A 13928-nucleotide genomic window follows, 5' to 3' on the forward strand; every position below is an offset into this window, starting at 1 on the left:
ATATAAGTTTTTTAGGTAAACTGAATATAGGAATAAGTAATCTTTTCTATTTTCCCTATCTAGTTTAATTTACAAAACACTTAAACATGTACTGAGTTCGATATTTATTATTGGAACATTACCTACTGCCTTACAAAGAGTGTGCCATTTAGAGCATGAGGAAGAGTTACAGCAGTATAACCTCACTCTTTTTTTTTTTTTAACACATTTATCTCATAAACTCTTGTTTATCCTTTTATTTTAATTGCAATGATGGCCCTATGTGTTATGGCTATATATTTGTGGTACATTAGGAGTGAATGTGTACATATAACTTCAAATAATACTAAATTACTTGTTGTAATTTTACTTAATAGCAGAATCAAATTGGGTATCCACAAGCTTATGGCCAGTGGGGCCAGTGGTATGGAAATGCACAACAAATTGGCCAGTATATGCCTAATGGTTGGCAGGTACCTGCATATGGAATGTATGGCCAGGCGTGGAGTCAGCAGGGATTTAAGTAAGCATATTTTCTTTTCTCCTTTATTATTAGTCTTTGAAAAAGTTAAGAACTTAGGAAGAGATTTTAAGTAATTAGTAGGTAATGTGGTCCTCTGTCTAAAGCAAGTTTTAGCCTTTGAAGGACTTAGTTTAGAGCTGTTTTTAATTTATAGTTTTAAGTGTATTTCTTTAAAAATTTCTCTGGAAATGTGCTGCTCTGAGGCATAACCAGTGTTAAAAGAATTTTAGTAATGCTTGGTAATGAATCAACTCATATTAAAGTAAGAAAATGAGAGCTTAATAATGCTAAGCTTTTTATTTGAGTAATGATCATTTAGCCATTCTTGGATACAGTTATTTTGATGCTAGTTGTTTTATTCGTTATGCTTTTTTTTTCTGCACTATAGGGTTTATTACATATTGTTATATGAATGCTGCTTTATACACCTTGAATTATGAAATTTCACTTAAATTTTTGAAAAAGAAACTAAAAATACTTTGCATTTTTTATTTTAAAAGAATCTTGTATTTGTGGGGTGCCTGGCTGGCTCAGCCATTAGAGCATGAGACTTTTGGTTTTGGGGTTGTAAGTTTGCGCCCTGTGTTGGATGTAGCTTACTTAAAAATAAAATCTTTTAAAAAATAAAAGAACCTTATATTTGTAATGTTGAAAAATATTATGAGCTTACATATGCTAATAATTGTTTTAATGTTTTTTTTTGGAGTAATATAAGTGGTAGTCTCTATTGTGCCAAATGATCGAGTTTCTTTCAGGTAGTGGTTTGTTCAATTTATGTCTAACCCAGGTGCACAGTTTTCCTTTCTGAGATTAGAAATGACTTTTTTCTGAATTCAAAGGAGAGAAATGTTTACAGGTAAAGGGTATTTTTTTTTTTTTTTTTAGCTATATTAAACTAACAAAATTAAACTGCACAAATTAAACACTATGAGGATGCTTGTTTTTAAGAGAAAAAACTTTTGCCTTTGCTTGGCATAACCATTATTCTTATATTTGGGCTTAAGTAAAAGTATTTTTTCTATGTATATGTTATTTTTTCTCGGCGTTACATTTTATTTTAATCAGTGGATTTCCCCTCCTCTCTGCTTCTTTCACATTTTCTACCAGTCAGACACAGTCTTCTGCACCATGGATGGGACCAAATTATGGAGTGCAGCCACCTCCAGGACAGAATGGCAGCATGTTGCCTAATCAGCCTGCAGGGTATCGAGTGGCAGGGTATGAAACCCAGTGAAAAAGGACTCCATAATCTAAAGCCAGTGGCTTGAGGCTACAGGGAGTGTAGTAAAGCCGTTGTTTACTTAAAGATTTATCAAATCAGTCAGTGCAAATGTCAGATACAATGTATTTATTTAAAAGATTCATTTTTAATCATGAAATTACTTATCATCCACATTGTTTTAAAAAGAAACAAGATGCTGGATGTCTGCCAATTTTTGCCTTCATTACCTTTTTTGATAAAGTTTCTCAGATCCTTGTTTCAAATACAAATGCAGGGATTGCTGCCACTTTTTTAAAATTAAGAGGCAGAAAATTGCACAATGTTGAACTTTTTTCCACTAAAGTAGTGTGCAGTTCTAGTTTGCATTCCTGATATGATTTAAAACATGTAATATAAAGATGTTAAAAAAAAAAATGAAGTACCAAAACTGTGCAAAGTCTAGAAGTTCTTTGTAATCTTCAGCTTGTGCACAATTCTGTTTTAGGGTTTTTTGTTTTTTGTTTTTTTAAAAGCATTGTTTGAACTGTCCCATCTCCACTGTTTTCCCTTTGGGGTTTTAAAATATAAATTATAAGTTTACATCATTTTTGTAACTACATTTTTCACAAATTTGTCTTGCCTTATTAAATTTCTGTAAAATATACTTAAATGGGGAAAAAAATGATGTTCACTTAGATTGAAAACTTTTCTCAGATGGATTGATAATTGCATTCATTTTGTGTTTTATATGAGAAGGTGCCTCAAGAATTCACTCTTGGATTTGTTTAAAGGATTTTTATCTTCTGTGATAAACTTTGCTGTGTACCAGGAAATATAAAAGCAAAAACTTGCTACTAAAGAAAATCTCTGAAATGTGAGACGTTCTTATGAGCCTGTGTTAATTTCATGTGTCAACTTCTACATTTATGTGTATTGTTTCATTCTGTAAAATGTTTTAGCAATTTAATATTTTGCACAGTTAGCAAGCTTTGTATGTCATTTCCTTCTTAAAGGCATCATGCAGAGTTGACAGGAGATTTCAAAGGTTTTAAGTTGTTTGCATGTGAATATCAAATACACACTTTGGTAGTCTTTGAATACAAAGTCATCTGCTCTTGTTTTTCAAGAATTTTGAGACACAAAGTTGTATGTAAAGGAATATATTAATTTGCCATTTTCTAGTTATATTTACTCAAAAAGAGTAAATTAACTTAATTTTAATACGTACAAATGATAGCTGTGAAACTGTAGAATATCCTATATCAGGCTTGGAGTTCGTTGTGCACTTCAAAATCAGCCTGAAGGACCAGCCGGGCAAAGCATTTTTTAAATGTTCAGAGGCCAAAAGATAAACAAAACAAAACAAAACAAAACAAAAACCTTAAAATCCTACCTCCTTAAACAGCCTTCAAAGAGGAGAATCCTCAGTGCAATCATTATTTTGATTCTTTTGGTACCTGTTTTCCTGGAGTTCCCAATTTTATTATTTTGGGGTGGCTCCGAGCATTAGGTTTAATCTTTGATGGCATTGTTCTAGTTTTGAAATTTCTAGTACATTTCAGAGTCTCTTAGAAGAGTTGTGGGAGATTTTTGTTTTGTTTTCAGTGAAAGTCACAAACTTTCTTCTTCCTTTACTCACAAGGGGGAAGAGTCCTCAGTATACATATTTGGATGGTTTGTTGTTTTTAAGACCTTCAGAGAGCTCCTAGCATTTAGCAACAGAAAAGGCCTGTGAAATCTTAAGTTTCCTGGCCTTGTCTCTTCCAGGTAGGAGCAAATGAAGCTGGTCTCTAAAGCCAATATTCATGTAAACCAGAGCCCAGGAAAGACAGCTCATAAGTGTTTAATTCTCTGGAGCTCAATTCTATGCAGTTGTACTGATGTTTCATTACGTACGTCACTGTGTATTTTTAAGTGTTGATACATTAAAAGTTGCTTTATGGAAGATGAGTAAATTTTTTAAATACTTGGGAATTTTATTTCCTTTTTAACGTCTACAGATCAGGACATGGGACCAGAAGCAGCTTAAATGAAATACTCAAAAAGTAAAATATCAGGAAGCTATTTTTAGATTCTTCTGGTTTATGTTTCTATTTTAAGACCCTTATTATTTTTCTTACTCAAAAATATTTTATTTCCTGTACATCTGTGGACTGCAGGGTAAATTATTTGGGCATAAGTAATTTAAGCAAAAGTATAGTTTTTCTTTCATTTTGACTTTCTCAAGTAACACTTTTTATTAGCCAGTATATTTTCTTATTGCACAAATTTTAAAGTGTACATTAACTACTTTTTGAGAAGAAACTGGTATTTCTCAAAAAAGTTACTACTGAACAAATTGACATTTCAGGAACATTGCTAACTTTGGTTTAAATCTTACTCCTAGTGTTAAAATCATTAAAAGATTTTTTAGTCTAAAAATAATACTGGTATTAGTATCAGGTAAGGAAATTAAAGTTTTAAAAATGGTTTCGTTCTCTGCAATATGCATTCAGATTTTACTATAAAATACATCTGGTACTGTAAAGAACCTGAAGTGATTCACACTTAATGGGTCGTTAATCCAGTATTCTTTGCCCTGACTGTTTGGATATTAAAGTTCCTTTATGTTTTCTATAACCTGTGGGATCTTCTTGCAGTGATTATTGTGTGTGAAAGATTTTTCTTTTTGGTCTAACCATATTGTTATATTCACTCAGGTATTTGTTAGATTTTTTTTTTAACCTTATTCCAGAAACCATGGTTTGCATTGGATTACTATTTAATACCACAAAGAATTGGCATTCTGTAGATTTAACTCATTATAAAACTAGGATCTCATTTTCCTTGTTGATACTATCTCCCTGTTGAAAATTAGTTCCACATTGTAGTTTTATTTTCCTGGTTTGTCCCTGTGCTTGCTCGTCTTCCTTTTTTATGTGTGTTAGAGTTCAGTTGACATACGAGAAGGTGGTTGGTAGGGACTAGATTATATACACAAAGAGTTAGGTTTGCTGTGGGGTGCTCTTGAGGTTGAAAATTGGAAAGTAAAGTGTGTTTGTAGGAATTAAAAAGCAAACCCTTTAGAGGCACCTGGCTGGCTCAGTTGGTAGAAAACATCCAACACTTGATCGTGGGGTTGTGAGCTCAAGTCCCACGTTGGGTGTAGAGACTACTTTAAAACAAACAAAAAACTTCTTTCAATGAAAAATAGTTCTAAAGACAAAATCGTTTTTTTGTGGGAGGTTTTTCCATTTTTTCCTGTCACTGCAATTTTGACTGTTGTGTTTAGAACTGCAAGAACCTACCTTCAAAACAACACATTTTATTTTATTTTATTTTTAAAGATTTTATTTATTTGTCAGAGAGAGAGAAGGAGAGAAAGCACGAGCAGGGGGAGTGGCAGGCAGAGGGAAAAGCAGGCTTCCTGCTGAGCAAGGAACCCGATGCGGGACTCAATCCCAGGACCCTGAGATCATGACCTGAGCTGAAGGCAGATGCTTAAACAACTGAGCCACCCAGGCGTCCCAAAAACAACACATTTTAATTTAGGAGGCTTAATAAAACATACATGAATGTGTCTAACTTGAATAGGATTTTATATTATGGCCTCTGATGTTGGAAGCAGCTGAAGTTCTGATAGTAATTCAACTAAAAAAGGAAAAAGTAGACATCCGTCTCAGGATTACTAGGCTAGGAATAGGGATTTAGTACAATTTTACTAATACCAGGGAAGTTAGATTCCTAGCTCCTTATCCTTGTCCAGTTCTAGGATTTGGAGGATGCTTACATGGAAAAAATAAACAACTTTAGAAAGAAAAGACAGATGCTGACATTTGAGGGTCCCCACCAAAAAGCCAGCTGGCCACCAATCCTCTTACAGTGGAGAATGCCAATCAGTAAGCCCTGTCCATGTACACAAGTCTTCCAAACAGGTGTTCAGTGCTTCACTTTTAAATAAAGACAGCTAAAGATCACCAGAAATTGGGCACCTGGGTGGCTCAGTCGGTTAAGCGTCTTCCTTCGGCTCAGGTCATGATCCCAGAGTCATGGGATCAAGCCCCACATCGGGCTCCCTGCTCAGTGGGAACCTTGCTTCTCCCTCTGCCCCTCCCCCTGCTCATGCTTTCTCTCTCAAATAAATAAAATCTTTAAAAAGAAAATCACCAGAAATTGAGGGTAATTGTGAAAGATCTAAACAAAAAGCAATTCTCAAGAATCCAACAAACTTCTAAGCATTGTAATATCCTCAGATATAAGAAGATACTCTAAGAAATTAGAACAGGATACTAATAAAATGTTAGAAGAAATTAAAATATGAATACATTCAGTGAGAATATTAAAAGACAAGGAAATGTTCTAGAACAGAAATCCAAAATGGAGGGGGAGGGGCACCTGGGTGGCTCAGTCGTTAAGCGTCTGCCTTCGGCTCAGGTCATGATCACAGGGTCCTGGGATCGAGCCCCGCATCGGGCTCCCTGCTCAGCGGGAAGCCTGCTTCTCTCTCCCACTCTCCCTGCTTGCTCGCTCGCTCTCTCTCAAATAAAATCTTAAAAAAAAAAAAAAAAAAATGGAGGGGGAAAATAAATTGGAATCAATTCAGGAGGTTTAAATACAACCAACAGGAGTTCCAGGAAGAGAACAGAGAAAATAAAGCAGTGGTTGAAATTTATTAGAAAATAAAATTTCCTTGATAAACTTGAGTCTCAAGATTGAAAAAAAGCTATTATTGAATTAGCACAATAAATATTAAAGACCCATGGAAAGGCACATCACCATGAAATTTTAGGACACCAGACATGAAGAGAATAAAATTTACCAGAGAGCAAAAGAATTGAGAATAATACTCAACAGCAACACTAGAAACTAGGGATCCGTGCGTGGGGTAGTGTCTTCAAAAGTTTGAATTATATATCCAATGATATTTTATACACACACATGCACTGCCATGGGTGAACATTGAATAAAGACATTTTTGGATGTGCAAATTCTCTTCCCTGAATTCACTGGTTCTCAGTTACTGGATAAGCTCCATAAAAATGAGAGCAAATCAAAAAATGTGTCTAGGAATGGGGTCCAACATGGGAGTCCTGGATAACAGTTGTGAAGCAACTTGGCAGCCAGTCTAGATTGATGGTCAGAGGGCTCAACTTGATCATCTGACAGGTTGGGCTATGTAGATAATTACAGAATGAGCCATTTTACAGGAGGGTGGACGATGTAAGAAGACTTTAATGTTGGAAGAAAATCAGGCAAGTGAGAAGAGGCAATTGTCGCGAAAAACATCCTAACGAAAAGGAAACATTCCCTTCCTGGGCCAAGTACATGTACTAAGGTATTTAAGAAGTTTTCTTGAATTACATTCGTAAATATTTGTAGTATTCCCCTGCTTAGAATATTGTTGGATATCCTCTGCCTATCATGTTTCTATCATTTGTTCTTAGTTCTTTTTATCTTTTTGTTTGCTTGTTCTCATTTCTAATCTCTGTTCTGTAACATGCTTCCTACGGTTTCCAGATTCACTTGTGCTCCTTTTAATTTAGTCTTTTTTTTTTCTAAGATCTGTTTCTTTTAGGGGCGCCTGGGTGGGCTCCGTTGGTTAAAAGGCTGCCTTCAGCTCAGGTCATGGTTCCGGGGTCTTGGGATCGAGCCCTGCATTGGGCTCCTTGCTTGGCGGGAAACCTGCTTCTCCCTCTCCCACTCCCCCTGCTTGTGTTCCCTTTCTCGCTGTTTCTCTTTCTCTGTCAATGAAATAAATAAAATCTTAAAAAAAAAAAAAGATTTATTTATTTTAGAGATCAAGAGTGAATGAATGAGGGGAGGGGCAGAGGGAGAGAGAATCCACAAGCAGACTTCCCACTGAGCATGGACCCTGATGTGGGGCTCCATCTCAGACCCTGAGATCATGACCTGAGCAGAAACCAGGAGTCGCCTGCTCAACTGACTGAGCCACTCAGGTGTCCCTGGTCTTCATTCATGAAATGGGTTTTGTCATTTTCTGTTTCCTAAGTTATTACCAATTTCTGTTTCACTTCAGGGACAAATCTTCCCTGAGTTCTTGTTTTTTTGTGTTTTTTTTTTTTTAATTTTAATTCCAGTAGAGTTAGTATACAGTGTTGTATTAGTTCTAGGTGTACAATATAGTGATTCCACAGTTCTGTGCATTACTAAGTGCTGATCAAGATAAGTTACTCTTAATCCCCATCACCTGTTTTCACCCATCAACCCACCCACCTCCCCTCTGGCAACCATCAGTTTGTTCTCTGTAGTTAAGAGTTTTTTTGGTTTGTCTTTTTATTTCTTCATTTGTTTTGTTTCTTAAATTCCACATATAAGTGAAATCACATATAAGTCAAATCATTTGTCTCTGACTTATTTCACTTAGTATTATACCCCAGATCCATCCATGTTTTTGCAAGTGGCAATATTTTATTCTTTTTCATGGCTGAGTAATAGTGTGTGTGTGTGTGTGTAAACCCCACATCTTTATCCATTCATCTGTTAATGGGCACTTGGGCTGTTGCCGTAATTTGGCTATTGCAGTTAATGTTGCAATAAACCTAGGAGGGCATATATATATATTTGGGAAAATATTTAGTAGTGAGATTACTGGATCATACGGTAATTCTATTTTTAATTTTTTGAGGAACCTCCATACTGTTTTCCACAGTGGCTGCACCAGTTTGCATTCCCACCAGCAGCGCATGAGGATTCCTTTTTTCTCCGCCTTCTCACCAACCCTTGTTTCCTGTGTTTTTTTATTTTTGCCATCCTGAGAGGTGTGAGGAATTCTTGTATTTCTTAGCTGCATTTGCTTCATTAGGTTGGTTTGATTCACATTAGAATGTTGGTGTATTATCCGCAGCTGCTTTGTGGGAACATTTTTCTTGTGTGTTTTCTCCAGGGAAACTCTAGGTAGTTTTGCTATTTCATATTTTTAGAGTATCTACACAGGTGTTGTGTTAATTCCTTTCTATTTATTTGTATTTGAAACCGTTAGGAGAATGAAGGAGAGGAACCCCATCCAGTTTTCTTACCTCCCTCCTCTGGCTACAATGAATTCTCTCTCTTGGGATGTGACTTTTTTTTTAAGATTTTATTTATTTGAGAGAGAGAGAACAGGGAATAGGACTGGTGGTGCGAACAGCAAAGGGAGAGAGAGAAGCAGGCTCCCTGCTGAGCAGGGAGCCTGACATGGGGCTCGATCCCAGAACCCCAGGATCATGACCTGAGCTGAAGGCAGACGCTTAACCGACTGAGCCACCCAGGCGCCCCAGGATGTGACCTTGCTCAGAAGTTCTATGTGGACTCTCATCTCCCTGGGTTCCTTCATCTGCTACATTAAGAGACCTAATTCCTGCCTTTCAAGGAGATCCCCTAACTTGCTTTCTGAAAGACCTCTGGAATCCCAGGCACTACACACCTCTTTCTTCCTTCCCTACCACTCCCAGCACTCACTTGTTCAGTCCTCACAGCAGGCTCCACGCAGAGTGTGGCTCTTCTCAGAATGAATATTAGCAGAGTGGGATCTGCCACCACCAGCCCACTCACCCCATTCTTCCCACAGTACACTCTGTTGGCCTCCCATCCAGTACCACTCAATGTGGAATTTGTAAGTTTTCTCTGCCTCCTTAGTGTCACCTAAGATAGTGTTTGTGGGGTCAGTGGTCATTATGTTTTCCTTGTTGCGCTCTATGGTTTCTAGGAGTGAAAAGATCCAGAACCAGGCTGCTAACATGTTTCTACAGAATCAGAACCCCAAAAGAATCTTTTAAACAAGTAAATCCAGGGGCGCCTCGGTGGCTCAGTCATTAAACGTCTGCCTTCGGTTCAGGTCATGATCCCAGGGTCCTGGCATCAAGCCCCGCATCGGGCTCCCTGCTCCGCAGGAAGCCTGCTTCTCCCTCTCCCACTCCCCCTGCTTGTGTTCCCTCTCTCGCTGTGTCTCTCTCTGTCAAATAAATAAATAAAATCTTTAAAAAACCAAAAAAAAGTAAATCCAATTGTGACCCACACACACCCTGTCGCTTGAAAGTTTGCTTCAAATTGCATTTAAGATGTAATCTAAAATCTTTAGTAAGGGGGGTGCCTGGCTGGCTCAGTGAATAGAACATGAGACTTTTGATCTTGGGGTTGAGTTCAAGCCCATGTTGGGTATGGAGATTACTTAAAAATAAAATCTTTAAAAATAAATAATATGGTCTGCAATGCCTTCTGTGCAATATGAACTTTCCAACTTCATAGCAAACCATTCTCCACTCTCCCATAAGCCTTTCTGCTCCACATTCATCTTTAAGTTTCTTTTTATTTTTTTATATTTTATTTATTTATTTGACAGCACAAGCAGGGGGAACAGAAGGCAGAGGCAGAGGGAGAAGCAGACTCCCTGCTGAGCAGGGAGCCCGATATGGGGCTCGATCCCAGGACCCTGGGATCATGACCTGAGCCGAAGGCAGACATTTAACGACTGAGCCACCCAGGTGCCCCTGTATGATTATATTTTTTAAAACTTCTTCAAAATAAAAAAGGGGCGCCTGGGTGGCTCAGTCGTTAAGTGTCTGCCTTCGGCTCAGGTCATGATCCCAGGGTCCTGGGATCGAGCCCCGCATTAGGCTTCCTGCTCCAAGGGAAGCCTGCTTCCCCCTCTCCCACTCCCCCTACTTGTGTTCCCTCTCTCGCTGTCGCTCTCTCTGTCAAATAAATAAATAAAATCTTAAAAAAAAAAAAATCTTGTGTTCTTCACTAAAGCAAAGCTGGCAGCCGTTTTCTTCAATACGGTATATGTCCAGTACCTGCTAAATAATAGGTCCTTAATACATGTTTGTTAAATTTAGTCAATTAAACTTTTATCTTGTACAATCTGATTTTGACCAAATGGCTTTTCTACCATGTGCTGATGGTACTATCAACTAGAGTACTAGGTGTGAGGTGGTAAGAGCTAAAACTAAAAGACCAACTCAGGGCTAATTCTTTATGCCATGTCAAGTAATCTGAACTTTTTTTATCCTGAAGGTCCAAAGGATCCATTGATCTAGTTTGTGTTTAGTCAAGATATCTCCCAGGCTCCTGGCTTGAAAAAGCAGATGGGGGGCGCCTGGGTGGCTCAGTTGGTTAAGCGACTGCCTTCGGCTCAGGTCATGATCCTGGAGTCCCAGGATCGAGTCCCGCATCGGGCTCCCTGCTCGGCGGGGAGTCTGCTTCTCCCTCTGACCCTCCCCCCTCTCATGTGCTCTCTGTCTCTCTCATTCTCTCTGTCTCAAATAAATAAATAAAATCTTTAAAAAAAAAAAAAAAGAAAAAGCAGATGGATGGTGGGGCTAGTTACTGGGGTGGGAAAAGGCAAAGGTGCAGTTTGTGAGGGCAAGTAAAGCTAGAAGCTAGTTAGAGGACAGGAAAGGAGAGCTAATGAGATCCAGCCTTCAACATGCAGCTTGGACATGTGTGACAATCAGAAATAACCAGTAGGTAATGATACGGAATTTAGAAGGGAGATTCAGGCTGAATATTAGAGATGGGAGTCATCTGCATTTAGGTGATAGTTCGAAATCCATGGAATGGAAATCACCCAGAGAAATGCTAAAGTGAGAAAACTCTTCGGTCCATCATGTTTAAGGGGGCAGAGGCAGAGAAGCTTGCAAAGGAGATTGAGAAAGAGCTGCTTGATGGGTGGGAGAAATACAGGGGGGTCCTTGATGTTGCAGAAATCAAGGTGGAAAAACTTGAAGGAAATAGTAGTAGTCAAGTGTGTCAAATACTGCAGGAAGGAACAATATAAGTGTGAAAAAAAAAAACTCCACTGGGTTTAGCAATAAGGAAGTACCTTTAAAGTGAGCATTTTCAGTGAGGTAGTGGGTGCAGAATGTGGACTGCAGTGGGTTAAGGAGTGGGAGGTGAGAACAGTTTAGTTAGTGCAGATTGGCTTCCTGTTCATTTGGCTATAGAGAGAAGGAAGGAGAGAAAGAGGAGATGGGTTTAAGAAAGCAATATACATCAATACAATAAATTACAAAATTAAATGAATATTGAATGAATAAATACAATTACAAAATTAATGACCACAAAAAAAAACAACCCCACCATTCAACCATCTGGAAGTATAGAACAAAAAACATTCACGTCCTTTTTATATAAAAAGTTGGAACTATCATTAAAGAATGTGTTTTTGTGAGGGTGTATACTGTTTCTCTAAGATACACAGAAATTGAAGGTTGGGGGACGCCTGGGTGGCTCAGTCGGTTAAGCGTCTGCCTTCATGATCCCAGAGACCTAGAATCAAGTCCTGCATTGGGCTCTTTGCTCAGCGGGGAGCCTGCTTCTCCCTCTGCCTGCCCCTCCCCCCTGCTTGTGCTCTCATACACTCTCTCTCTGGCAAATAAATAAATAAAACCTTAAAAAAAATTTGAAGGATGGGTTAAAGAAACATGAATTGTAAAAATTGTATTGTGTTAAGTTGCCCTCCTAAAAGACTGTACCGTTTTACACTCTAAAAAATGATGTCAGAAAGTACTTATTTACCCCCACCTTTACCAACTGCTGATTAAGCTTTTTTTTTTTTTTAAAGATTTTATTTATTCAAGACACAGAGATACAGAGAGAGCGCACATGTAGGGGGAGAGGCAGAGGGAGAGGGAGAAGCAGGCTTCCCACAGAGAAGGGAGCCCGACATGGGGCTCGATCCCAGGACCCCGGGATCATGACCTGAGCCGAAGGCAGACGCTTAACGACTGAGCCATCCAGGAGCCCCTGCTGATCGTTGAGCTTTTATTTTTGCAACAACTTGATGCATGTAAAATGATCTCTTTAATTGTATTACACCAGTCCAAGTAAAGTTAATCAGTTTTTCCATGATAATTGGATATTTGTATTTCTTTTCTGTGACATAATTGTTCATATTCTCTTGATTAGATTTTTATTTTTATTTATTTTTAAAATATTTTATTTATTTATTTGACAGAGAGAGACACAGCGAGAGAGGGGAATACAAGCAGGGGGAGTGGGAGAGGGAGAAGCAGTCTTCCCGCCGAGCAGGGAGCCCCATGCGGGGCTCTATCCCAAGACTCTGGGATCATGACCTGAGCGGAAGGCAGACGCTTGACGACTGAGCCACCCAGGAATCCTGTATGTAGTCTGGATACTCACAAATCCTTTCTGGAAGAGTGTATCCCATACCCAGGCCCCTCAGGATTAACTCAGATTAAAATCATCAATGAGGGGGTGCCTGGGTGGCTCAGATGGTTAAGTGTCTGCCTTCAGTTCAGGTCATGATCCCAGGGTCCTAGGATCAAGTCCCACATCAGGCTCCCTGCTCAGTGCAGAGCCTGCTTCTCCCTCTTCCTCTGCCATTTCCTCTGCTTGTGCTCTCTGGCTCTATCTCTCTGTCAAATGAATAAATAAAATCTTAAAAAAAAAACAAAAACTTTTCTTTAAAAACAGTAAACAAATTAAAATAATCAGGAGCTCACAATCAAAAACTATCAAACATATGAAGAAACAAGACCCAGGAGGGATTCAACAGAAACAAAGAACAGCAGAATTTGACCTCCAAGGACTTTAGCCATTATAGTAATCATATATTGAATATGTAATAACTATATTTCATATGTCTTTAAAAATAAAGGCTGCGATAAAAATATGAGCAAGGAAGAAGTAACTATCAAATGATTAGCAGAATTTTAAAAGAAACTGATAAACCCTCTAGAAATTAAAAATACAATAGCTAAAATTAAAAATTCAGTGGACTGACTAACCCAATTTAGACAGAGATGAAGAAATCTGTACATTGGAACAGTACAGAGGCAAAGGAATAGAATATAGGGGAAGAGCATGGAAAATAAAATGAGAAATCTAAAATACATTTTCAAAAAAGATTTTAAGTAATCTCTACACCCAACATGGGGCTCGAACCCACAACCCCAATATCAAGAGTCCCATGCTCTACTGATTAAGCCAGCCAGACGCCCCTAAAATACATTTAAACTGGAGTTCCACAAAATAAAACAATTTGGGATAGACAATATCTGAAGAGATAATGACTGAATTTTCCAGAATTGTAGAAAGCTAGGAATTCTCAGATCCAAGAATCACAATAAATCCTAAGAGGGATAAATAAAATGAAGTCCATACTAACATACATAGTCAAGTTGCAGATTGTCAACTGCAGATCTTAAACAATCAGATCTTAAAGCAGCAGAGGGGCAAAAAAAGTCACTATTATTTTCACATCCTGCTTTGCCACAAGTTGGAACT

At 38.2% G+C, this 13928-nt stretch overlaps 1 protein-coding gene across 19 annotated transcripts in view; it reads left to right on the forward strand.

The window, feature by feature from the left end:
- TIA1 (TIA1 cytotoxic granule associated RNA binding protein) overlaps window positions 1-13928 on the forward strand; it is a 40940-nt gene that overhangs the window by 24936 nt on the left and 2076 nt on the right. For 11 of the 19 annotated variants that reach the window (XM_064572371.1, XM_064572368.1, XM_045884813.3 and 8 more), the window contains 2 exons: window positions 357-502; window positions 1610-4322. In XM_064572371.1, the coding sequence (XP_064428441.1) occupies window positions 357-502; window positions 1610-1736 (273 nt within the window). In that variant the 3' untranslated portion in view covers window positions 1737-4322. Of the gene's footprint in view, window positions 1-356; window positions 503-1609; window positions 4542-6889; window positions 7436-13928 lie in introns of those variants that run through there. The other 8 variants (XM_064572369.1, XM_045884814.3, XM_045884811.3 and 5 more) reach the window with 4 other exon arrangements.

Source organism: Mirounga angustirostris, unplaced genomic scaffold (genome assembly GCF_029215605.1).
Source record: "Mirounga angustirostris isolate CCGP_5_RB_7025 unplaced genomic scaffold, mMirAng1.0.hap1 SCAF_10, whole genome shotgun sequence".
Taxonomy (NCBI): domain Eukaryota; kingdom Metazoa; phylum Chordata; class Mammalia; order Carnivora; family Phocidae; genus Mirounga; species Mirounga angustirostris.